The sequence below is a fragment of the Thermobia domestica genome, chromosome 11 (assembly GCF_964235325.1).
Source record: "Thermobia domestica chromosome 11, izTheDome1.hap1.1, whole genome shotgun sequence".
Lineage (NCBI taxonomy): Eukaryota > Metazoa > Arthropoda > Insecta > Zygentoma > Lepismatidae > Thermobia > Thermobia domestica.
The window spans coordinates 179,158,582-179,183,117 of record NC_137464.1 but is presented as its reverse complement, the minus strand read 5'-3'; the positions used below and the strand labels follow the sequence as shown (position 1 = coordinate 179,183,117).

The window sequence follows — 24,536 nt, the reverse complement described above, 5'->3', positions numbered from 1 at the left end:
GCAAGGCGGATATAGCACTAGTTCGCTGAAATCAACAAACATAATCAAGAGTTCTAATTGTATTAGAAGTAAAAGAACACTAACCTTTGTTAGGATTATCCTTTCTTACAGTCAGCAGTAAGGCATCTTCATTGCAATGGCACACAATTGAATTTTCTCTATTGCTATCAGCAATCGTAGTTCCTCTACCATTATTATTATAGAAATTATCATTCATTCCTATTCTTCTATTCGCATTGTTCCCAGCTGTGTTTGATCTTGGATACTGACTAGCAGAAGCAGATGATGAAGAAGCTCCACCTCTTCGTGACCTCTGAGTGGGTCCATTGCCACTTCCATATCCACTATCAAACGAATTGTTTACTGGAGTTCTGGTAGGTACAGGATTCGAACCTACTGGAATATTCAGTACAAAGTGAATTTACAAAATTGGTTTGTAACATTACAATACAAATTTTCATTTAAGCGAAGCAGTTATGTAGTATGGCACCAAATACAGTGGACCACAGGATTACGAACCTAATCCGTTCCGCAATGGTGTTCGTGAACCGAAATTATTTTTCCCACTCAAATTAAAAATCATATATTTATTTTTAATATATATATGATATAGGATTCTGAAACATGTATTTTTGGATAGGACACATTAGTTCCTAAGCGAAGTCTTGATCCAACTAAGGTAGGTCCCATAGTTATGGAACTGTGGACATTTAAAATTCATTTTTTTAATGTTTTTGGCAGGCTATAATTCCGAAAGAAAGCATTTGTGAGCCCACGTTGGTCTATACTTTTTGTCTTATCTTAGTGTCAGGAATCACCTTATATATATATACAGTGCGTTCCACGAATAACACTAAGGCCCATCTTCTGAAGAAACCAAAGCGGATAGAAACATGAAAACTTTTGTAGCCTTCAAGGGACATAAAAGACAACACTGTGCTGATATGGAGAACCCCCCACGACTTGCCTCAAGTGGGTTACGGGGGGTAACTACAAAATTTTAAATAGCAACCCCCACCGTGTGATATCTCGTTTGAAAGGCAATCACGTGTAGAGACAAATTTTGGAAACTACATGTCGCCAGTGTGTCCCTATCCAACATGGCGGCCATTCGTAAGTACGGTCGAAGTACGTTTCACGCATAACATTAAGGCCCGTTTCCTGAAGAAACCAAGGCAGAGAGAAGCATGAAATATTTCGTAACCTTGAAGGGACATAAAAGACAACATTATGCTGATAAGGCAAATCCCCCATTAGGAGCGCCTAAGAGGATTACGAGGGGTAACTACGTGTACTTCGACCGTACTTACGGATGGCCGCCATGATGGATAGAAACACGATAGCAAAAAGCAGTTTCCAGAACTTTTTTTCTACATGTCATTAGCTTTCAAACGAGGTACCACACGGTGGGGTTGCTATTTAAATTAGTTACAGTTACGCTAATGACATGTAGTAACTCCCTTAGGTCCCCTTTTTGGGAGATTCTCCTTATCAGTTTAATGTTGTCTTTTATGTCCCTTCAAGGATACGAAAGTTTTCATATTTCTATCTACCTTGGTTTCTTCAGGAGACGGGCTTTAGCGTTAATCGTGGAACGCACTAACTATATATATATATATATTCTGTTCTATCCACAGAAACATGGTACTGTATGTATTTTTAAAGATTTTTAAGCGTTTTCTATTATGAATAATACAGAATGAAAATGACATTTTTTTCAAAGCAAATAAGTAACACTAAATTAAACTAAACAGGAAGATGGCTAAGAAAAAAAAAACACAGACAAACTAAAAAAAAAAGAAGTTTTTAAACTCAGACAGAAAATGTTTAAGGCAAATGTACAGAGGTACTACTGGGTGCGTGTGTGTGTGTGTTCGTACCCCGAAATATTGTTCGTGAGCCAAGGAAAAAGTTCTTCTCAAAACTTGTTCATAAACAAATTTGTTCGTAAACTGAGATGCTCGTAACCAGAGGATCCACTGTTATCACAGAACAATAAGATACGAGAGTCTAACATGAAGAAGACATGTCGGTCGCTCGTATGGGAAACATGCTAGATAAAATGACTTCTAGCTAAGAGTCAATTAACATATAACAATGACCCATGATAGGATCTTTCTACGAAGTAACTGTTACGGACCGTTTCTGATCAATCCATTTACAATGAAATTTGTTTCTATTATTGCTTATTTTAGTTGTTTAACATTGTTAATTTCAGCTTATAATATGCCTGCAATTTGTTAATATTGTGAAACCATAGCCTTCAAGTTTAATTATTTAAAAGCTATTTTCCGGAGTCCGGATAATAAACTTGGAAAGAACGGTAAGGAAATTTCCTAGGTGGGATTATCTGTTCAACTTTTTTCCCTGACGTTCCCATTATTCAAGCTTCTAAAAATGCTTCTTCCTTGTTCATGTTGTTTTCACATTTTCGGTGTCATTACTGGGTGTCCCAGAACTAGTGACTTACTTGTTAGGTGTGGTAGGTTAGGCTGTATGATTGATGTTCGTTTGTTTCTTGTTTTGTGTTGTTGTGTAATGGTGTTTTTCCTTTTTTCCAGGTGGCAACACTACAAGATGGCGGCCCGCCTGACGCTTGAGAAATGTATCTAATGTGTTCATCTATTTTCTGAGACACATAATGTTACGGAAGTCAGCGACGAATGAAGGAGCTGAGGAGGTGATCCTGCGCCACAGCGGAAGACAATAACAAGAGTAAATAAAGCCTTAGAATACCACTGGTAGGGTAATTGACGCCAAGAGGCCGGGTAGGTCTAGCTCCGTTAACAATCCTGCAAATGCAGCTCGGATACAGGCGGAACTTGCAAGGTCACCGCAGAAGTCGAAATCGATTAGACGTTTGTCCCAAACCCTGAATATATCTCGAAGTCATCGGTTGCCAAGGTTCTCAAGGATCTGAAACTGCGCCCGCATCATCCTCGCCTGCTGCACGCACTCAATGAGGACGATCCCGATCGCCGAATCGAGTATGCTGAGTGGTACCTTCGGACGAGGAAAATCCCGACTTCGAGAACCACATAGACTGGACAGACGAGGCAAAGTTCCATGTGTCAGGGTCAGTGAATCATCACAACTATGTGTACTGGCGTTCTGAAAATCTAAATGTGGTGATTGAACATGATCAGCACAGTCCTGGTGTGATGGTTTAGGGTGGGGTAACGCTTGGCGATGTGCTGGGACCGTTTTTCCTTGATGGTTTGGTGACTGGGGAGACGTACTTGAACTTACTTAAGAAGTCTGTGATACCTCTGCTGCAGGTGAGGAGGGATTTTGACACACTGCGGTGGCAGCAAGACGGTTCTCCACCACTTTGCCTAGACTGTCCGTAACTGTTTGAACAATACCTTACCCGGGTGATGGATTGGTCATCGGGGAACAGTGAAGTGGCTGCCATAATCACCAGACCTCATCCCTCCCGACTTCTTTCTAGTGGCATTTGAAGGACAAGGTATATGCAAGACCTATAAACAATGTTGCGGAATCGACGGCGCCAATCACCAAATTCAACATTTCCGTTCAGATGTGCCGAGATGCATAAAGAAATGTGCGTCTCTGGATGCAAGCATGCATCCATGTTAATGGCCGCCAGGTGGCTCTCCAAATGGAGAATAGGGGTTAGATACTGTAAAACACTTGATTTTTACATCATTCCTTTATACCTACAATTTTGTTTCACGCCATTCTTGTTTATAATAAAAATGTACTGATCACTCAAAAGGTAATTCACTACTTCTGGAACACTCTGTAGACTGTAACCATAAACGAAATCTAAGTTAGTAATTTAAGTAACGAAATCTAAGTAGTAGTCGTTTAACCTCCTTTATAAGATATTCTTGGAGTGTCACCCAACTATACGCTCTAATGTACATGTTTATGAGACTTTAACCTGCCATGTTTTGTGAACGAAGAAATCACTGGCTGGTGGTTTTCTGTATACCCTTGATTGGAACTTACTAGAATTTCTGTCAAAAATATATCCACAATGTTTATGGTGTTGTTTATCTCTAGTTCGTACATATACTTTATTTTTGATGCAGTTGAGCACAGTTCTTGTATACAGTAAAAGAATCGTGATAGGATGTGTAAAACAATTTCAGAACACGTATTAGTTAATGAATATTTAATTCTTACCTGTCTCCGTTCTTGAATTCTTAGCAATTACATTAATTCCCAAAATTTCGAGGAACAAAGGATCACATCCACCAACACAACCAATATACTGGTCTGGATAGTAGGGCAAGAAAGAACCTCGACGAAAGTTAAATTTTAATTTCTTTGTACCCGGAGCACACTAAAATAAGATACATATTAATCATCCAACAAAGCACTTCATAATACATAATATTCAATTAACAGGTAGAGAATTGCAGAGCACTTACAGATAAAAGTATAAGAATTAATTTAGCCACAGGATTTGGATTTTTTGACTAGTAAGTCCTGATTTTACTTTTCTTTTTGTATATTACGATTTCACATAAGCTAATAAAGCAACTTCCAGTTGATAACAATTAATAATGGAAGTTTGAAATTCTGTATTTAAATCCAGGCATCTGTTTGGTAGAACTACAAGACATTCTAAAATAATTGGCCACGGTAACTGGCAGCGGGATCCGAATTTGGGAACATCCGACAACGGAAGAGCACCAACCAGCGTGGATAGAAGAAAAAGTCAATAAGAATGGTCGGGATTCAAACCTAAGACCATCCAAGCAGGAATCCCTTACATTAAACATTCATGTAACAGACAACGACGCAAAGTATTTGGCACTATTTCATCATATAGTTCTATCAAATATAACTTAATTAACACAATAAGAATAAATTTTACTGACTTAAAAAATGCTCCTGAACAAGGGGAAGTTCATTATACACCCTATAACTAAGCTACAAGAGGTCTGCTTCCCATCTGAACGGCGTATCCACCGAGTCAACGTTTAGAATATCCCATTCTAGTAGGTAAAGGAAAAGTATGTGACAGGCTAAGTAGAGTTCTCCGTGGCTGAGTGGATAAAGTCATGGATCGATAACTAAAAGGTTCGTGCTTCGAAACCCGGCTCGGAAGCTAAAGATTTTTTTAAAAAAAATTCTTAATTCTCCAGATCTTAAGATCCTTCTCTCCCTTCGTAATCATCTGATGCTCTAAAAAGAATTCTCCATCTTAAATCAACAACTGCCTAATGTGATCCTCGCACTTGGGAATCTTTCCTTCTTCTATTTCACGAAGTCATTCCATTTTTTCTTCAATTCTAAACTTGTATATGTAAATCCATATTTGAATCTCTCTCTCTCAATGTCGTCCATGAACTGTTATGGCTTGGGATCAAACCTTCGAGCCTTGAAACCAAATATAAGCGCTCTAGCAATGTGCTATCGTAACTATATAGATTTGTTGTTAAAAGCAGCGTCATTTTAGATTCTGCCCTGGTCCGGGTGAGGGGGAAGGGAGGCGGAGATTGTCCGTCGACATAATAGTTTAATTTTTTTTATTACTAAAAAAATGAAATCTTTAAGTTTTCCGTCCCACGATTATGCGGGGAGGATAAAGCAGACGGTGACGATAAGCAATGAAGGAAATGGTGGAATGAAAACGTAGGAGGAAACGGGAGAACCCACACTCACGGTGTTTGTCCACCACAAAGTTTACTTGGAATCGAACTTCTTTTTATTATATTACTACACATTTGATCAAACAATATGTATTTTTCAAGCTCAAGGGCGGGGGCAATTACAGCCTTCTGTCCTGACAACTCGACCATTTGCTTGCAATTACTGACAAGAAATGAATAACACTCATTTCTGTCAGTAGTTTTTAGAGCTCTGCGTCCGCATTTCAGACTTTGGGAAACACTAAAGCTGCTGCCATGATTAACAATTTCCATAGAATTCACAAGGAGTATCTTCCTAGGTTGATATGATATGCAGCCTTTGAAGAAGGGAAAGAATGCAAATAAGGGTGTTTATGAAGCTATGGAAACATTTTGTGACGTTTTGTTTTATTCAGGCTCTAGAAAGGCATGTCAGGACAAACGAATGAAAGAGACTGTTTTAGAGCAATAAACCTTGTAAATTGGTTCCTATTTTTTTCCGTGTGAATGGAAAGATTATATTACGTCACACACCGCTTTAAACAAGGAGAGGTGGAGGAGGGGGTGAGTTGGGTTGAATACCGGAACTAACTAGTCGATGAAAAGTGTATTTCGGAATGCATAAGCACACGGCGCAAGAGTTTGTTCCTAAGTTGGACTTAAACTTTTTGTAACATTTTCTATGCTTCGAACTGTACTTGCACCTTCAACTATTTCATGTGAATGAGAACAGCACAATCGTACGCCAGGTCCGTAGCCAGCCCAAAAATGTAGCGAGGGGGGGGGGGCGATCAAACCATATTATAGTTCAGTTGCAAGTCTAACGTGAAAATTTTAGGGGGGGCAGTAAAAATTTAGGGGGCTCACCTTCCCCCTAGACCTCTTCTTGGATACGGGCCTGTCGTGCGCTACAGATTTGCCTCCAATTTTATCCATAATACGACACAATTGAATAAGACCCGCAACTGCCCGTGGTAATTAAGGCCGGCCTAAGGCGTGTGCGACGTGTGCGGTCGCATACATGTGATTTTAGGAGGGGCGCCGAAATGAAAAAAAAAATTAAAAAATAATGTCACATGAGGCGTCATCAGTGTTTGGGCCTTCTCTCACAATGAAATAACTTTCTGTAACTTGCTGCGAAGCATCTATTGAATCACTCAAAGCAGTAAGATACCAGATTGTGCAAATCCAACGAGCACTTTGGGACCTGCACGAGGATGCATCATTTGAAGACGAGGTTAGAAATGAGGCAAATTCCTTGCCCGAAACAACTAAAAACTTTGGTTTCTTAGCGCCAATGATTGCATGGTATGATGTCTTGTTTCAAATAAACACTACTAGTAAGATATTGGAAACGAAGATCAACTTATCTCAAGCTGTAGCTATTTTGAAGTCCGTTGAGGACTTTTAGACGGACTTTCGTGAAAATGGATTTCTTAACTATTTAGTGAAAGCCAAAGAGTTGGCCGAAGATTTAGAAGTCAAAGGAAAATTCAAAACACCCCGGGTTAGAAGGAAGAAGAAGCAATTTGATTACAAGGCTAATGAAGCACCGATTGGCCCCAAGAGCGTTTAAGAGTTTATTTTATACTACTCGTTGAAACTGCTCTATTGGCTGTGCGGGAGAGGTTCGAACAGTTTAAGGTCAAAATGTTAAAAGTTAAGTTTCTTCTTAAACTTGATGAATTGCCCAACAGAGAGGGCTTGTTTGTTAAACGCAAAGACCAAGAAACCTCTTTTCAGATGGGGATGACAGTGACATTAAAGAAGCAGAGTTATGCGAGGAGCTGACATCTATCAAGGGCTTCATGCCAAATGAAGATACGTTTTAGCTATTTAAAATGTATAATCTTGATTTATTGTTTGGTCAGTTAATTCATAATAGTTTTGGGCTCAAACAAAATTATTATTTGTCAATTTTCTTTATTTTCAAAGTTAAAAAGTAGTCTTTTTATTTCTTTTGGTTTCATTTTAGGTTAGAAAGTCTCCGAACGTGCTGAGCTTTGTTGGAAACTGGATTATCTACTTATGCTTATGTAAATGTGTGAGTTGCTTTGCAAATACTTCTGACAATACCGATGTCGGTAGCGTAGGCGGAGCGAAATTTTTCAAAATTAAAATTAATAAAAACCTACCTAAGGTCTACTCTTTCGCAAGACTCAACAACCTCGCAACCTTTGTCTAAATAAACTAAATACTTTTAATATTTACTATTTACTACTACTTATTAGTTTTAGTTTTCGATTTTTAATCCCTTTAAAATGCCAACTTCAGTTATAGAGCACCCATACAATTTTTTTTGGAGAGTTTTCTATACCCATTTTCGTTGTAACGGGCGCCAAAATTCATTCTTGCACACAGCTTTTTGCTCGTGGGCTGGCCCTGGTGGTAGTGAACAGACAACTTCTGATAAGAGTTCGATTAAACATCACTAGATCACATTTAAACGAAACATCATCAGACAAAGCGTGACGATAGTTGTCTGTTTTCTGGTTATCTGTTTACTGCAAAGCACAATAAATGTGTCTCAGTGTAATCGGAATCATGCATTTTCTTATCCTTATATGAACAACGTTGTCTGTTTTACGAAACAAGTCCAATAAATACGGTTTCGTGTACGCATAATGTTTTTTATTTGAAAAATTCAGAAAAATAAGTAATGTGCTCAGACTTTTGACAATGACTATAGATACTGTAAGGTTATGTCGTTTTCTCCTGACAATGAGGGGAACTTTAATAACGGAAACCATAATAATGCATATACAGTATTACGTGCAGTTGAATTTTACGTAGATGATAAATAGTACATAAGAGATGCAATACTCAATCAGGCCATTAGTAGTATAGGGTCTCTAAAGTCTTCATTCCATTTCGAAGAGGTCGTATAATATTTGTAATTATTTCGATGCACATTATGAGAAATACAACAAAGAGAGAGAGGGGGTGCGGAAATGAAACACCTACAGTTTGAAAGAGATTTAAGTTCATACACATATAGATATACCATCCAATTTCAAAGGACAATACACATTTGTCACAAAACGCAAAATAATTGTAGTTACATCACGTTTTCAGTCTACAAATGTTTAATGTGGTCTTCTTCTGCCAAGTGACTATCTGCACCTAAAAAAGTGGCTTTCATCTCAACGATTTAAAGAACCTGATGAATTGAAAACGGCAGTGTTGAAGTGGCTGAACTCCCAGGCGGCGAACCTCTATGCAGAGGGTATAAAAAAAACTCGTGCCACAGTACAGAAAGTGCTTGGAAAATAATGGTGACTATGTTGAAAAATAAAGTGGATATGTACTTGTTTTTACCCAATAAAACAATGTTGCTAAACTTACTTACCTGTTTCCAATTAAATATCGGCCCTTTCTTTTGAAATGCGCCTCGTAGATACCAAAGATACTTCTGATTTCAATAAATGCCTCTCGTGGGGTTTGTATGACCCCTCCTCAAAAAAGTACTGCATTTCGATGTTTTTTTTTTTTTTTTAAATCAAAAGTAAAATTATTAAAACGAAACAATATTTAGAAGTTTTCTTTGATTGTAACTGCATAACAATAATAATAAACTATAACAAATCACAAAAGAAACATTGCCTTTGTAGTATAATCTCTTTGAGTAATGAATAGGGAATGTAGGTCTGAATATAATACGAATAATATACGGGAGTGAAAGGTGATAATCCACAAATATGTGTTCAACAAGATTTTACGAACACTTATACTTTTACGAACATTTTTCGTTTTTTGGTTTAAACCAGCCAACCCTGCTTCTTTGCTTGTATATCCCTTATCCGTATGGAATAAAAAATAAATTCTTAAAATATCACAGCCATATTTACCTGAGTACACATTTCATCAGTGAGTTCAACATTCTCAACTGTTTCCGGGAACCAAATAGCTGCACGACATTGTGGATAACACATACAGCCAATGTATTTTCCATTATTTTCTCTTCTATTCTTAAGGACCATGTCCAAACCACAAGACGGACATTTCATCACCGTTTCTACTGTTTCATCCATTGGAATAACATCAGTCACTGCTTGTTGCTGTTCTGCTAGATACCTCCCCAGAGCTTCATCAAGCATATTAGCCTGTACACAAAATAACTATAATGCAGTATCATATAACGTTAAAAAATATATAAAAAAATAACACTGTAAATGAGCATATGGCAAGTCACAAACATTTCCTTACTATTGGATATACGAGGCCTGTCGGAAATCTCACCTCCTTTGTTTTTGGGAAAACTACATGGCGTAGGTTGGCCCAATTTTGCGTCAAGGAAGAGGGGTCCATGATATCTTTAGACTGCAAATGGCGTCACTTTCATTTGCATCTTCTGTTGTAGAGAAGTGATTATATTGGGTGCTCTTCTATGGTCTCGGAGCGGCTAAAATGGTAAAGACATGGGTGTGCGAATAGGATGCGAGAACGAAATCACAATCAACTCCGTGGATACATTCGATCTCGCCAATGCCTGGCAAAGCTCGCGAAGACCCAGAGTAAGTCGCCAGATGCGTAGCAAAATCAAACAAATGTTATGTTCTTCGATTGTCAAGGCACTATGCATCATGAGTACGTACAGTTACAAAGGATTTCTTTTCAGACATTTCTCATCTACGTGACGATTTTTGTCCGAAATTGCCAGATCTGTGGACTTCAAAGCCCCGGAAACCGCACCAGAATAATGATTTTATTCATACAGCTCATGTGGTTGTCCCTTTTACCACACCACAGCACACGATTTCTATGTTTCGTCAAGTTCCCTACTCTCCGGGTATAGCCTCGTGGCCTTTTGCCTCTTCCTAAGAATCAAAAAGGTACTAGAAACTCGGTTTCGCACGCGAGAGATCTAATGCAATGCGATACCTGCTCTCGTGGCACTTCCCGATGAGGAGTTCCAGACCTGTTTGCAGCAGTACAAAGGCTCCCGGTGCATGGAAGCAGGAAAGGAACTAGTTTGAAGCAGATTAGAACGAAGAAAACGTCAGACAACTGTATTGGTTTTCCAGGACCATGGTCGGATACTTTTCCGACAGACCTTACTATGAACACAATTTAATACATAATCAGCATATTGTATTTTATACTCGAAATTTAAAAAAACAAAAAGTACTAGTTCCTTTAACATTTCCCGAACAAATGTTAAATATGTGCAAGTATTAATTTAAATATACTGCGCTAACTCTTTACACTCCAAATGAGATATAAGAGCAGTACACATTAGTTTTCTTCTTATTCTTTAATATCAAGTCCTTAGATGGCAATACTTTTCAGTGAAATATTATTTGTGTTAAAGTAACACGAGGATTTACAAAAAATGAAAAAAAAAAACAAAACACCTTACGATGAATAAATTTAGAAAAATACTGTAAATATATATTATAAATTTTTGAATGTTCGTTAGAAGTAATCTACAAAACTGATCAACTGATTTGAATATTCAGATGATTATACAGTACTTACTATCATCCTTTGACCCATGTAACTGACTAATAGCGTAAAAGGTGCGACAAATACTACTATTACATTTGTGTTTCGACTTTTGAGCATACCAGGACAAAAATCTGTGGAAAAAAGCTTCTTGATACAAAGAGTGCTATCTATATGGACGAATTCAATGAACGAGGGTTAGCTTTTCTGTTACATAGACAAGACACCCTCGTATATAAGGATTTTTGCATACAAAGTGGTAAATGAAGATCACATTTACCTACATGAAATTACAACATACAGGAACAGGGGCAAAATGGAAAAACAAAAAATATTATGGGAAAGACAGGGGGGTATTACACGTTCTCTGAACTTCTGAACCTTGAAGACAAGACATTTTATATTTGGGGTTTTCAATACACAGAATATCTCATTCACTTGTAAAGTGCTAGAAAATTTCACTCAAAAGAAATGATGGGACAAATTCAATATGGCGGAGGCATTTTTTTTAAACTTTAAGGTTTTTGTATTACGCTGTGATTATTTAATGAATTCGCTGAATGGAAACTGATCGAATTGATGTATTCAACTAATTTTACCTCATGAAGAAAATTTATTCATCTAACAAGCAAATGTTTTTATAGGTGCAGAACAAACATATTTTTCTCTTCTTTGATTGAATTTAGCCTGTCAAAATAAATACAATTTATTTCAAAATATGACGTCCTCAGCACCAGGAGACATTCATAGAACTTATCTGCCGGTATTTCTTTAACATTGAATAAAGTTTCAAAATTCGAAGAGCGACCCTTAGTTGAAGACCTACTAACATCTTACACTTATATTCCAAACGGGAATATAGCTTCTTTCAGAAGAAGGTATATAATGAGGATTTTTTATATTTCGAAATAGGTATACTCATGGAAAATTTCGCAAATGGACCACCAATGGTTTTGCAGAAAAATGTATTTAACACTTCGGCCTTTTATAATATTTTCTTTTTCTGGCAAAATTTTGTAAACTTTACTACGACACACATAACTTAAATTTTAATTCAAAGAGAAATATGACTTATACCTCACCTGAATTGTAATTAAGTGGTCTTGCCTTTGGTATAAATCTAATTTCAATACCTCGTAAAACAAGGAAAAACACAGGGAAGTTTTGAAAACTTCCCAACAAATATCTTTGTTTGCTGGGTTTATTCACTTATTAACTTGATAACACTGCTTCGGAGACATTTTTTTTTTTTTTTTTTTTTTTTAATGAAGCATATCCCATTACATTTCAAAGGTACTGTGTGAATGTTGTGTATGCTACTCCAATAGTACCTGAGAAAAAATACAGTATATTCTCATTTGCAATGAAAATGCAGAAAATTTAATTTTGCAAAGTTGAAGGTAATGTTCTCATTAGAGTAGAGGTACAATCTATGCCCCTCTTGAATTGCAATTAAGTAGGCTTCATTTTAATGTACGTTATGCTTGAAAATTCTAATATCTAAGAAATAATATAGAATGTTCGCACTGCATTGTCTAGTTATATGCAAATTGCCTGGGTAGAGAAGAGGAAAGGCAATGGCTAGAAGTGGGAATTTTTGTGTTAATAATATCAAATGTAACATTTACGCTGTTGTTGACACAACTATTAGACTGTTAATAGGTATATACTAAGAACTCAGGCTATATGCAAATAAAATAACGAAACCAAACTTCCCTCTTTATGTTTCTCTTTTCGGGAGTGTTCAAACTAGACTTATACCGAAGGAAAGGCAATTTAACCCTTTGGGGATCTTATGGTACAATTTGTACCATACGCGTTTTTCATGGTACATTGCGTTATTTCTCTTCTATTTGAGCTTTTTCGTCCGATTTTTTTTCAAGTCCAGAGGCATTGTAGAAGACATTACGTATGGTTTCAGACCTTCCTGCGTCCAGACATAGGAGGTGATGACGTCATAAATCAAATTTATTTTCTCATTTACTAAGCTTATGTTCAATATTTTTTGGCGGGCTTATTTTTCCACGTAGAAGATTGAAATTTTGCACAAACATTCAGTCCGCCGAGTAGTATTTACCAGATTTTTTTTCAGATTTGTGAGTTGAAACAGGGGGGGGGGGAGAACCAGAGGGGGCAAAAGGGTGAAAAAGGGATATTTTTACCCCCAAAATCCCGTTTTCCAGGATTTTCCCGCCTCACATACATGATGGGGACACGTGAGACATACCGTCTGAAAGGCAGTTCCATTCTGAAGAGAATGACGGTCGAATCATTATCCTAGGGTAATTAGGGACGTCTCAGGGATTTTTTGAAAAATATACTTCTATATAGGGAAAAATGGGACATGGTCGGTATATTTTTTTTTTTTTTTGGCGGGCTTACTTTTGCACCTAGAAGATTGAAATTGTGCAGAAACATTCAGCCCACCTAGTAGTATTTATCAGATTTTTTTTCAGATCTCTACATTAAAACAGGGGGGGTCCAGAGGGAAAAGATTGAAAAAAGGGGTTTTTAGACCAAAAAATCCCGTTTTTCACGATTTTCCCGCCTCACATACATGATGGAGACACGTGAGTCATACCGTCTGAAAGCCAGTTCCATTCTGAAGAGAATGACGGTCAAATTATTATTCTAGGGTAATTAGGGACGTCTCAGTGATTTTTTTTTCAAAATATACTTCTGTATAGGGTAACAAGGGGTATTTTCTCTGATTTTTTTTTCTGGCGGGCTTATTTTTGCACCTAGAAGATTGAAATTGTGCACAAACATTCAGTCCACCGAGTAGTATTTAACAGATTTTTTTTTCAGATTTCTGCGTTAAAACAGGGGGTCAAGAGGGGCTAAAAGTTGAAAAAGGGAAATTTAGACCCAAAAAATCCTTTTTTTTTTTTTCGGAATTTCTCGCCTTAGATACATGATGGAGACATGTGAATGGTACCGCCTGAAAGGCAGTTCTATTCAGAACAGAATATGGGCGACACATGACCCTAGGGTAATTAGGGATGTCTCAGGAATTTTTTTCCCTGAGATCATAGTGTTTTGTGGTAATTTGGGGCATTGTGGGAATTCTTGATAAAATTTCTCCCGCCCTTACTATTCAAGATAGAAACTTGAAATTTGGCACACACATTCAGTATACCAAGTACTATTTATCAGATTTTTTTTTTTTTTTTTAGATGGCTACGTTCACACAGGGGCGGGGGGTCCAAGGGGGGCCAAAGTTCGAGAAAAAATTTTCCCTCCGAAATTTTCACTTTGACATTTTTCTCCCGCTTCTGGTATATGGTATGAGCATGCAAGTGGTACCATTTGAAAGCCAGCTCTATTCTGAAGAGAATAAGGTATGAACCATGATCCTAGGATAAATAGTGACGATGCAGTAGCTGCTTGACTGAAAGTCTAAAAAATAGCCTACCCCAAAGGGTTAATGCAATCCAAACGAGATATAGATTATACTTACACTTCAATTAAACCATGTATGAATGAATATTGTATTTTACTTTGCATAATTCAACTTTCTACTTTTCATTACAATTGAGAACATACTTCATATTTTCTAAGGTACTATTGGAGCAATAAATACAACATTAAGACATTATTTTTGAAACATGATATGTCTCAAGTCTTGTACGAAAAGATTTCTTACCTCCTCACTACTAGATCGTTCACTCCGATGTCTGAACTACCACTAGGTTCGTCTTTTTCACTTTAAGTCTTATCATTGTAACTCTGTCTACTTTCCACTACCTCCTCTTTTAAGCACTTGACTATTAAGAATTATTCCCACACAATTAGACTATCCTTTTCATTATCTCAGTAAAACATACTATATTCTTCACTTCTCGATTCCCCATTATCTTCCCATTTAACTTCACCCACTCCTACTAAGTCTAGATTTGTTTCATTTCTTCTTTAAGATTCTCTAATTTCCCTCCCTGTGCCATGATACGTACGTTTTATGTCCCTATCGTAAACCTTTTGTTCTTGCTTGTTTTCGTTCCTCTAGCGATCTTTCCTACACTGTTAGTCTATAACATCATAAATATATTTTACAATATTTCTTCTATTTTCTTTGCAGTAATGTATTTCTCTCGTTGAAGATTCTTGCTTTCCTTTCATTTGAAGATCAGACGAGTGAACATAACGTTACAATATTGTGTCGCATGTACGTATTTAGCCTTTATTCTCAATCTAGTGGTTAGGACGCATGCTTTTGGTGCACGAGTTTCCAGGTTCGAGTATCGGTGAGAAAGTATTGAACTCATTATTTTGGTTTAGATTCCATTTTAAACAGTAGGTTTCATCATATAACCTCGGTGATGACAAAGTATGTAAAGAGATATAAATTAACCAAACAAGTGTTTGTAATTTGGTAGAATTTACTGAAGTTCTGTTGTGTGCCATATATACATATATATATATACAGGGTGTTAATGGACTATACCGACAAACTGTAGGAGGTGATTCCTCACATCAAAATAAGAGAAAAAAGTCATATGGACCTATAGCGAAAAGTGCATAGTTTCAGAGCTAGGGCTATCCAAAATCGCAAAAAAGCTGCCAAATTTCAATAGGGCCTATTTCGAATTCCAGAAACTGTGGATGGTGGTCCTTATCAGCGTTAAGGAAGCCACACATACACAATTCAAAAGTGCATATTTCATCAATTCTTAATAACGGTACAGGGTATTCCCTACAGGGCGTTGTCACCGTCCTATGGCTCATTTTTGCGATTTAAAAAGAAACATTGAGAAAATAGACTTATTCTGAACTTTATTAACCAACCCTCGTATAGATCCAAATGTTCTAGAAACTCTTTTGTCATCGCTTTGGTATGTCTCTTCGTTTGTGTTGGTAAGCCAGAGCTAGATTTCGTAACCAAATATGGACATAAGACGCAGAGACAATGATTTCCTTTGTGAACGCTCTCAGTCCGGAAAAAACGGGAAAGTTACAATAACACCTTCGTCTTGTTACCGTTCATTTTTGATTTGTTAATTCAAAGCATCCTCATCTCTTCAGCCAAAGAGCTTAGACTCAACAGTAAACGTCATAAACGGGAAAATCCCGTCTCAAGCATTCATACGAAGCAGCTAACTAGGAAAAGCTTCAGTGTTTCGACACCCTTCGTGTACACTACCTTCTCGCTGCCTGTGTTAGGTGAGGCAGCCAGTACCTACTCGAGAGCAGCGTCCACGCTGCCTGAAGTTACGTACCGTACGCACCTTGTCTCCAAGCGTGTGAGCTATCCCTCCGTGAGGTGGATGCAAAGACGTAATTAATTAAAAAAAAAAAAAAAAAAAAAGGTGACTAACGATTTAATTGCAAAGTGTTTTGAATGAGACCAAGTAACAGTTTTATCTGCGAGACGTTTTAATGTGACGAATAAGTCGAGTTTACTGTTCATTACGACTAAAGTGAAACCACGAGGTCCGATTCGTTTGGGATTATGGACTAAAAATCTCACTTGTAGCGCCAGCTTGGGATACTCATCAAGGAAGCAACAGTCGGGACTCAAACCTAGGACTTCAACTCCAGAAACAGCGTGTATATTCGAATACAGGACATCGGGGGAGCAACTTCGACAGGCTAGCCGAAGAAACACGTGAGTTTACTAACATTTCAAGCCACCACATTATTTATTATTAAAGCCACGCCACCATCGCGTTATTAGTACTAAATTGTTAATTGTGAATATATTGAAAACGTAAATGCATGTAATATTTATGCTCATACAGTAATATTATATTTCTTTTATCAAAAAGTGATTTTATCATATGTTTAATACTTAATTTTCTTTATACGTGTAGCTTCACAACAAACTTTACGTTGCTTACATTTTTATTTACCATGCTCCCAGTCATCGTAAGTCGAAACTGTAGGCATGGGCAGTAGTCGTATTCGTCATGGTGCAACTGGGAATCACAACTAAGAAAAGGGGGAATATATGAGAAATAAAAGTTATTCCGAACCACGACGTAAATAACGATTACACCCGAAATGGCTAAACCGTGACACGACCTACTTTAATCTTCGGATAGAACTGCATTTAATTATTTCAGCGTTCATTTATTAAAATACGAAAATAGTAAACATTTGAATCACGTAGTTACAGATAGCAAACTCAGTACAAAATCATGCGCAGATTGTTTTAACTCGTGAAAAGAAAAGAGCAAGAGGAAAAAAAATAATAGGTAGTGTTTGAAAACAGAAAGTAAATTCAATTACCACAGAAATATTATTAACATAATTTGTTTCGTGCGAAATTAAAACATTTGTTTGTTCGCGAACTTTTCTTCCGCTAATTTTTCATAGTACGTATAAGCGAACATATCGAACAGCTGATCACAGAAAAACACACATACACACTCATAATCACAGATGCACTTTAGAGAGTAATGAATGAATAATAATTTGTTCGTTAATGTTAACTGTCTATCGAAACACTTTGCAAAATGAAATTTTAAAACAAAATAACAATTTTGTGTAATTGAAATGATGAAATAGTTTCAGAAAGATGTTTGTTTATATTTTGTCGGTGAACTCAAGTGTTTATTTTTGCATGTTTTATATTGTGAGTTGAATACTTGTGACTTTAGTAAACATGGATTTTAGTATTTTAGAACAACTTCAAACATGGTCAAAGGACCAGTTAGCACAGATTAGACCAAACTTAGAAAACAATACTTAGAAAGTGGAAATTAATGTTAAACACTTAGAATACTCCAGAGTTTAGTTTCGAGTTCTTGTTTAAATATATATATATATATATATATATATATATATATATATATATATATATATATATATATATATATCATGAGGCCGTTTAAAGTAACTATAGACGGACATTTTTTCGACATATATTTAGATAAGAGTGAAGAAACCAATTATATCACTTGGCGTAGGGTTCGTCAATTAGAATGTTTTGATTCAACAGATAGAGACAAAAATTCGAACATTCCGAAAGAAGTTACTTTCACCGTAAAAACTTGGCCATTTACATTTGACGTTACGGCAGAAGTGCGCACAGATGACAGACGACGAATTATAGTCATAGGTAGACGCACGATGCAAGAATTGCAATTTATTTTAGAACAGTATCAGAAAATAGGAGACTCGAGGTATGATGAATACTTGCATGAACAAATTGTAAGAGAACTCGAAAGTGAACCCGGTAAGCGTAGGAGACACAAAGCTAAAAATAAGAAATCAGCTGATACATCCGAAGTAGATTCAGGCAAGCAGCTGTTGTGCAGGTCAGCATCACCTACTCGTTACATAACTTTAAGTAAATTGAAAACCTGGAATAAACACGCGTTTCATGATTTTGAATATACAGGTTTTGAAAGATGTTGGAAATTAAAATCATCGTTGAAAGTTGAACCGTAGTATGCACGTATAGTTACAGTAGACAATTTATGTCAGGAAACACACAAAATTTTGCCTTCTGTTGAAATTCAGTTACCACCGTTGAGTGTCAAGCAGTCAAATAGTTGTGAAATTAGGCCAATTGACTTTGAATGTTTAGAAAGTCAAAATAATTTAGTGGAAAATCAGGTAGAGCAGGCGCGAGTTAAAGTCACTCTCGTAGAAAATGAATGTACAGAACTATGTCAGATTTCTACACCTGTAGTTATTGAACCACCACCATTAGTTTTACATCAGTCTAATGTTAGTGAGATCAAAGTAGAATTTCAAGAAGTAAGCATAGTTGACATCAATCAGGAAGCGTTTGAAACAGTGACACCATTGATTAGCTATGAAATGAAGGAAATTTGCGTCAATAATATCCGTTCTGAGTGTGTTAGTTGCGAATTACCACCTTTAATAGTACATCAGGCTAGTGTCAGCGTAGTTCCAAGTGTAGCATACGAAGTGCAAGGCTCATTAGAAATCGAAAAAACCCTTGAGTACGTGCAAGCGCAGGTTACGGAGGAGAATTCTGAGTTACTTGATAATCATGTCGTATTTGAAGATATTTGTTCGTTTTCACCGGAAATAGTAGTAAGGAAAAGCAATGCTAGTGAGACTATTGACTATGATTTTGGTAAACAACTTTGCGTAGTTGCGGATGAATTGTTTTGTAAGTTCGAACAAGAACTCGATGTGTCGTGTAAAATGCTTGAAGGAAAGTTGATGGTAAATACATGTAGAGCAAACCAAGAGGATGTTAGCGTTCAGAGAAAAGAAATAGGCAATACAGAGACAGTAATTAAACACGGCTTGATGCGAGTATCCGTAGACAGACAGGTTTTAAATGTAGTTGCAGTGCCGGCGAGAGATGCCGATGAATTATATGAAATGAATGGTAGCGCAGTGGTAGCGCGTACCCCTCTCGGAGAAGCCAGGGAAGGCTTGAGAGTTGAGTTATTATTTATGTGCGATATTGAGAATTTAATGCTGTTATATTTGTATCGCGAGCAAATTGTTTTGCGCGATTTCACAACTACATATTCGTCTGTAGTACCGTACATGTCGTTTAGTATGAGTTACGTCTTTATATTGCGATTCGATTCTGTCCGTATCGACTTTGAGCATAGTAACATAGGTTACCGACTTCAAGCGAAGAGTTTAAAGTGTAAGCCCGCGAAGAGAATTGTGTTTTACGTAGTCAATAGCTGTTGTGTGATAAATTGGTCAAAACCATTACCCGTAACCGGACAAGAATGTAGATTGAAAAGTCAGCATACACTAGCGAAGAAATTAAAATGTAAGAATAAGGCACAAAGGAAAGACAAGGTAGTTCGAAATGGTCAATCGATTTTCCACAGCATATTAGTTCGAAAAAGAAAGATGTCACGACGCATAGCTAGCAAGATTAAGGTTCATAGACGTAAAAGTAGCGCTAGACAAGTGGGTCATGAGTGTAGTAAATTTGATTCTTTCGCACATGCAAATTTTAAAATTAGTGTCCCATCACCGCGAACGTGTAAGAAGGATAAACTCAATCGTGCAAGTAGCCGAAAGGCGAAACAGCTGATCGCTCTTGGTGACAATAATATTCGTCCATTTAATTTTAGAAGGTACGCACAATGCAAGGGAACAAATGCCAAACATATGCTAGACAGCGAGTTGAGAATAAATGAAAAGTGCTCTATTAAGTGTAATCCGAAACAAGTCAAACGTAGTCGCGGACAAACTAAATGTAAATTAAAGTCAAATTGTAGGCGAGCTCATTTTGGACTAATCATGCAAATTCTAAAAACAACTCAGAGAAATTTTAAGAAACGCAAACGCGAAGAGCAAACTATACAAGGCATCGTGATGCATTGCAAATCCAACCGTCGTAAACGAAGACGTATCATCGCGTGGAAATTCAGTAAATGCGTTGCAAAAAGGAGAGAAGCCCTACAAATCACGAAAACCAATTGGGAAAGCACTCGTAAGCGTATGAAATTGCAGGCGTACAAGTGTAATCGGCACCGGTGGAAAATGAAAGTTGTAGCGTAACCAAAGCGCGAACTTTGCCCGAATTTGGACTGAATCCCGGAAAAGACGAGAAACTAAACACCGAATAAGACTTTTAAGCTCTTATAGAGAATGAAAATAGAGATTATTACTCTTCTACTTCAATTATTCCCCACCGAATCTCGAAAGTTAGGAATTTGTTTTTCAGCCTCGAGTGTGTGCACGCCGTCACCGACGCGCCCGTCCAAAGGAACCACCAGTAGCCATTTATAATCAGGTACGTCCATTGAAATATCATGTTTTATTCTTTCTTTGCAGTTTTGGAGATGAGAGATAGATGTGAAAAGCAGAGGAAGGACAGCATTGGAAATTTTAAATAGGTAATTAATTTAGATCGCGATTTCGGACTTTGAAATTTTAATAACGCCCCTCCACTTTTGAAAATTATGGTTATTCCGTTTTGGATACAGAACTTCTGTATCAAAGTTTTGTTAGGATGTTTATGTTTTGTATGTCTTATTTCTTTTCAGGTGCTTCCAGTTTTGGGAACCAAATGTCATCAATAAAATTCTACCATTCCGTTTTCTTTGAGTTTTTATTCATTTACCTTGTATGTTTATATAAACACCTAGCTGTCCCCATACCATCAGGCATTTAGAGAAATGTTAGGCAATTAGAGATACTTAAAATTCAATTAGAGAAATACTGATGAATGTTACAATTAATTATGAAATTTGGATTTTGAAAAAAAAAGTGTGTTCTTCGGTTAATGAATCTTTTCATCTGACTTTGTCACGAAGCATGTGTAAAAGTATAATGAGTTTTGTAATATAAGACTGGTTAGGTGTTGGAACATTGAAAATTAAATAATACTCAGTATGATTGTGTAAATAATTGAAAATAATGTTGAATTTAATAAACTTGTTTATGAATCCATTCACACATGATGTTCGTTATGCAAAATCAGTGGGTATTTGTTACGACGTTAATGAAGTTCGGATTTAATTGAATTTAATTGAAAAATTGTTTTACAAGTTAAGAAGAGGCAAAGGATTTAAAATATAATCAAACCCTTAGAGGCGTCACTACTTTCTTTCTAAATTACAGTGACGAAATCGGGGTAGCGTCCGATTGGGCCTCAGCTAGTATGTGAATTTGGCAATTATACACACACACTTCAAAATTCTATTCCGACTTTTGATTGTTTAGGTATTTGATATTTGGTACATTTAAAGTGAAATATTTTATTAAGTGTGAATAATTTTGCATCGTAAAGAATTCAATGTTGAAGTATTCTCGTTATTTGTTTAAGTTTGCATTAGAAACTTGTTTCAGTTTAGTGAAACGATTTGGCAATCAGTTTTGTTCAATTTGAAATGCTTTGAAATGGAAAAAAAAAAAAAAAGGAACGTATAGTGGCAGTGAGTAACTGGGATATGCAAGGCAACAGGCCAGTTATAATTTAAGAACTATAATTGGGCAAGAATGGATTAGGCTAATAAGTAGGTCCCATGTTGCGGGTTAATGCCGGTGTCAAAGGCTAATTTAAAAGCGGCACCGATGTTGAGTTTCGGGATTTTAGCGATAATATTCGCATACAGGGCGATAATAGCATAAGGCCTATAGAGAGGCAGACGCTTACATTCAGGACCATGAATTATGTATATTGCGAAGTGTACACGATGCAAAGGGCAATGAAAGGCCGCATCTGTGTTTTTCGAGGTTGATTTTTCCCTCGTTGTTGTTAAATTCCCAGCAATGGGTGCTGGAGGAGGCAAGAAGCCTATATTTTTGTGCGTTTATGCTACTAAATGATAATGGTTCACAAAGTTGATATGTATATCCCCTTTATGTTCGATGCTGGGAATGCTTAGGAAGCATTTATGAGAAACACCTATGCTTTGAGGTGAATTTATCCCTCTTATGTTGTGTAAATTGTCTTTTTAAAGATAACCGCAATATGAATTATTCTAGCTCAGTTTTGCAAGTGCCCCATAACCCAGTTAGTTGCCATTAAACGTCCATTACAAAATTGTTGTTAATAAATTGTTATAGCTAGGTCAAAATAAATAAATAAACTTAAGATGTTAAGTTGGGATTTCAGGCAATGTTTTCAGAATTAAAGTTGTTATGAGAATACATCAACTTTATTATGTAACAGTAGATGTTAAATTGTATTAATGTTTAATGAACAAGTTATAAAACATTATGGAAATTTGATAATTAAATTTATCATTAGCTTTGAATTCATTAACATTATCGGTTTGACCTTAGACAAAATTTGATAAATATTGTTTTAAATTTTGAAATGAGTGTATTTTAGAAATTGAGGAAATGTGAATAATAATTATTAAAGTAAAATTAATTGAATAACGAATATCACATTCTGATTTAAGTGATATGGTCAAAATGTAATGATTTATTCTCGATTGTGACTTTAATCTCGACTGTGACGATATACCCAGAGTTGATACGTGCATTTTGCCAGAACGCCACACATTTCGTATCGGCTAGCGCTCTTTAAAAGAATATTTTGTAAACCTACTAATTTTGTAGGTATGAGCGGGCCTAAAATAATTAATACTTATTGAATGGTTGATGATATTGAAATGCAGGGCTGTAGTATCGAACTTCCCCCCCAGGGTATTCTTCTTGTCCTTTTCATGTGTTTATTTTCTTGAAACACCTCCTTTAGGTCTAGATACTGACAGTCCAATTGGGGTTGGAAAATTTACCTGATTATGACATAGCTGTAATGCGCGAAGCATTCAGCTGGGAGGAATTAGGATTTAGTGCAGGAGCGATTTATTCAAATCGTCGGGGAGTTCAACGACCCCGCACACTCCAGTTATGTGAGATTGTAAGTCGGTGCCTTTTGGTCTTCGAGACCAATTCATTAACCTATATTTTTGTTTAATTAACGACTTACAACCTGAGGTGTCAACCAATGACACTCAGGATGGCACTTCGAAAGGCTTAACCGCCGTTTAACTCATGTATATATTAAAATGTTTGAAAGTCTACTAGTTAGGTTATGTAATGCAAGTATATAGATTGATGTTTTAATTGTTTTGCATATTATGATATAATCATTGAGATAATACGTAAAAAATGTTAGTATATAGGTAGATTTTGTTTAGTTTTGAATTTTACTAGTTTTATGAATAGATTTTACAAATTCAGTGAGAAAGTATTACTAGAATTTGAACGTTGTTCATATATCGTACTATATTTACATAGTATATTCGTATAATTTTAATTATTATTCTGGAAAACAAATATTTAGAAATGAATAAGTAATCTTGATGTGGAAAACATATTTAAAAAAAAAAAAAGTTTTGTTTTCGTGATTTTACAAGTTTACCTATTGCTCAACGACTCACACAAAGGGGAGAATACCTAACTTAGTTTCGTTTTGTCCTAAATAATTCATACAGGTGGAAAAATTTAGTTTAATTCACTTTATTAGAGTTTTATTCATTTTAATATGAGAAAAGTGTTAGTTGAAGCTTTCGCTACACAGTTCATTTGAATAGTGTGATCATAATTAGCGAATTATTTTGTTGTTTAACTGATTATTTTTATGTTCAAAAGTTTGCAAGGAGAAAAAGTATCGTTTCGAGTCAACACTTGTCAAGAAACTCACATAATAATAGTAATATGTAATGAAATTTAGATTGAATTTGAGAATTTGAAAAATAAATAGATAAATAAATAATGGAAAGAAATTGGTTTATTGTACAATTTAATAGTAATTAATAGATCCCATTGCTTATAGTATGTTGAGGAAATCAGGTTTAAATCTGTTAGTCACGTTGATATTGATAATGGTCATCGAGCGAACAAAATGATTGTGTGCAAAGTATTTTGAGCTGTATGCGTTTTAGTTCAACCGAAGGGCAATTGAGCATTACGAGTGAGTTAGGGCTATTTTAAGATGCCAAAGGCTGTATAGAGCGGCATTCTTATATGAATTTATTGTTACGGTGTACATGTACTTTAACGTGAAACCAAAGGCTACTAAAGGGCGGTTCACGTTCGGAGATATATGCTCCTCGTCACTCCTTGAATACC

The 24,536-nt window shown here is 36.4% G+C and overlaps 1 protein-coding gene across 1 annotated transcript in view; it reads right to left on the bottom strand.

Moving 5' to 3' along the window:
* The window catches only part of Top3alpha (topoisomerase 3-alpha), a 137,838-nt gene that overhangs the window by 48,928 nt on the left and 64,374 nt on the right, over positions 1–24,536 (bottom strand). Inside the window, exons 13-15 of the mRNA XM_081731377.1 lie at positions 9,455–9,709; positions 4,153–4,312; positions 85–396 (exon numbers count right to left, since the gene is read on the bottom strand). Of these exons, the coding sequence (XP_081587503.1) occupies positions 85–396; positions 4,153–4,312; positions 9,455–9,709 (727 nt within the window). The remainder of the gene's footprint in view (positions 1–84; positions 397–4,152; positions 4,313–9,454; positions 9,710–24,536) is intronic.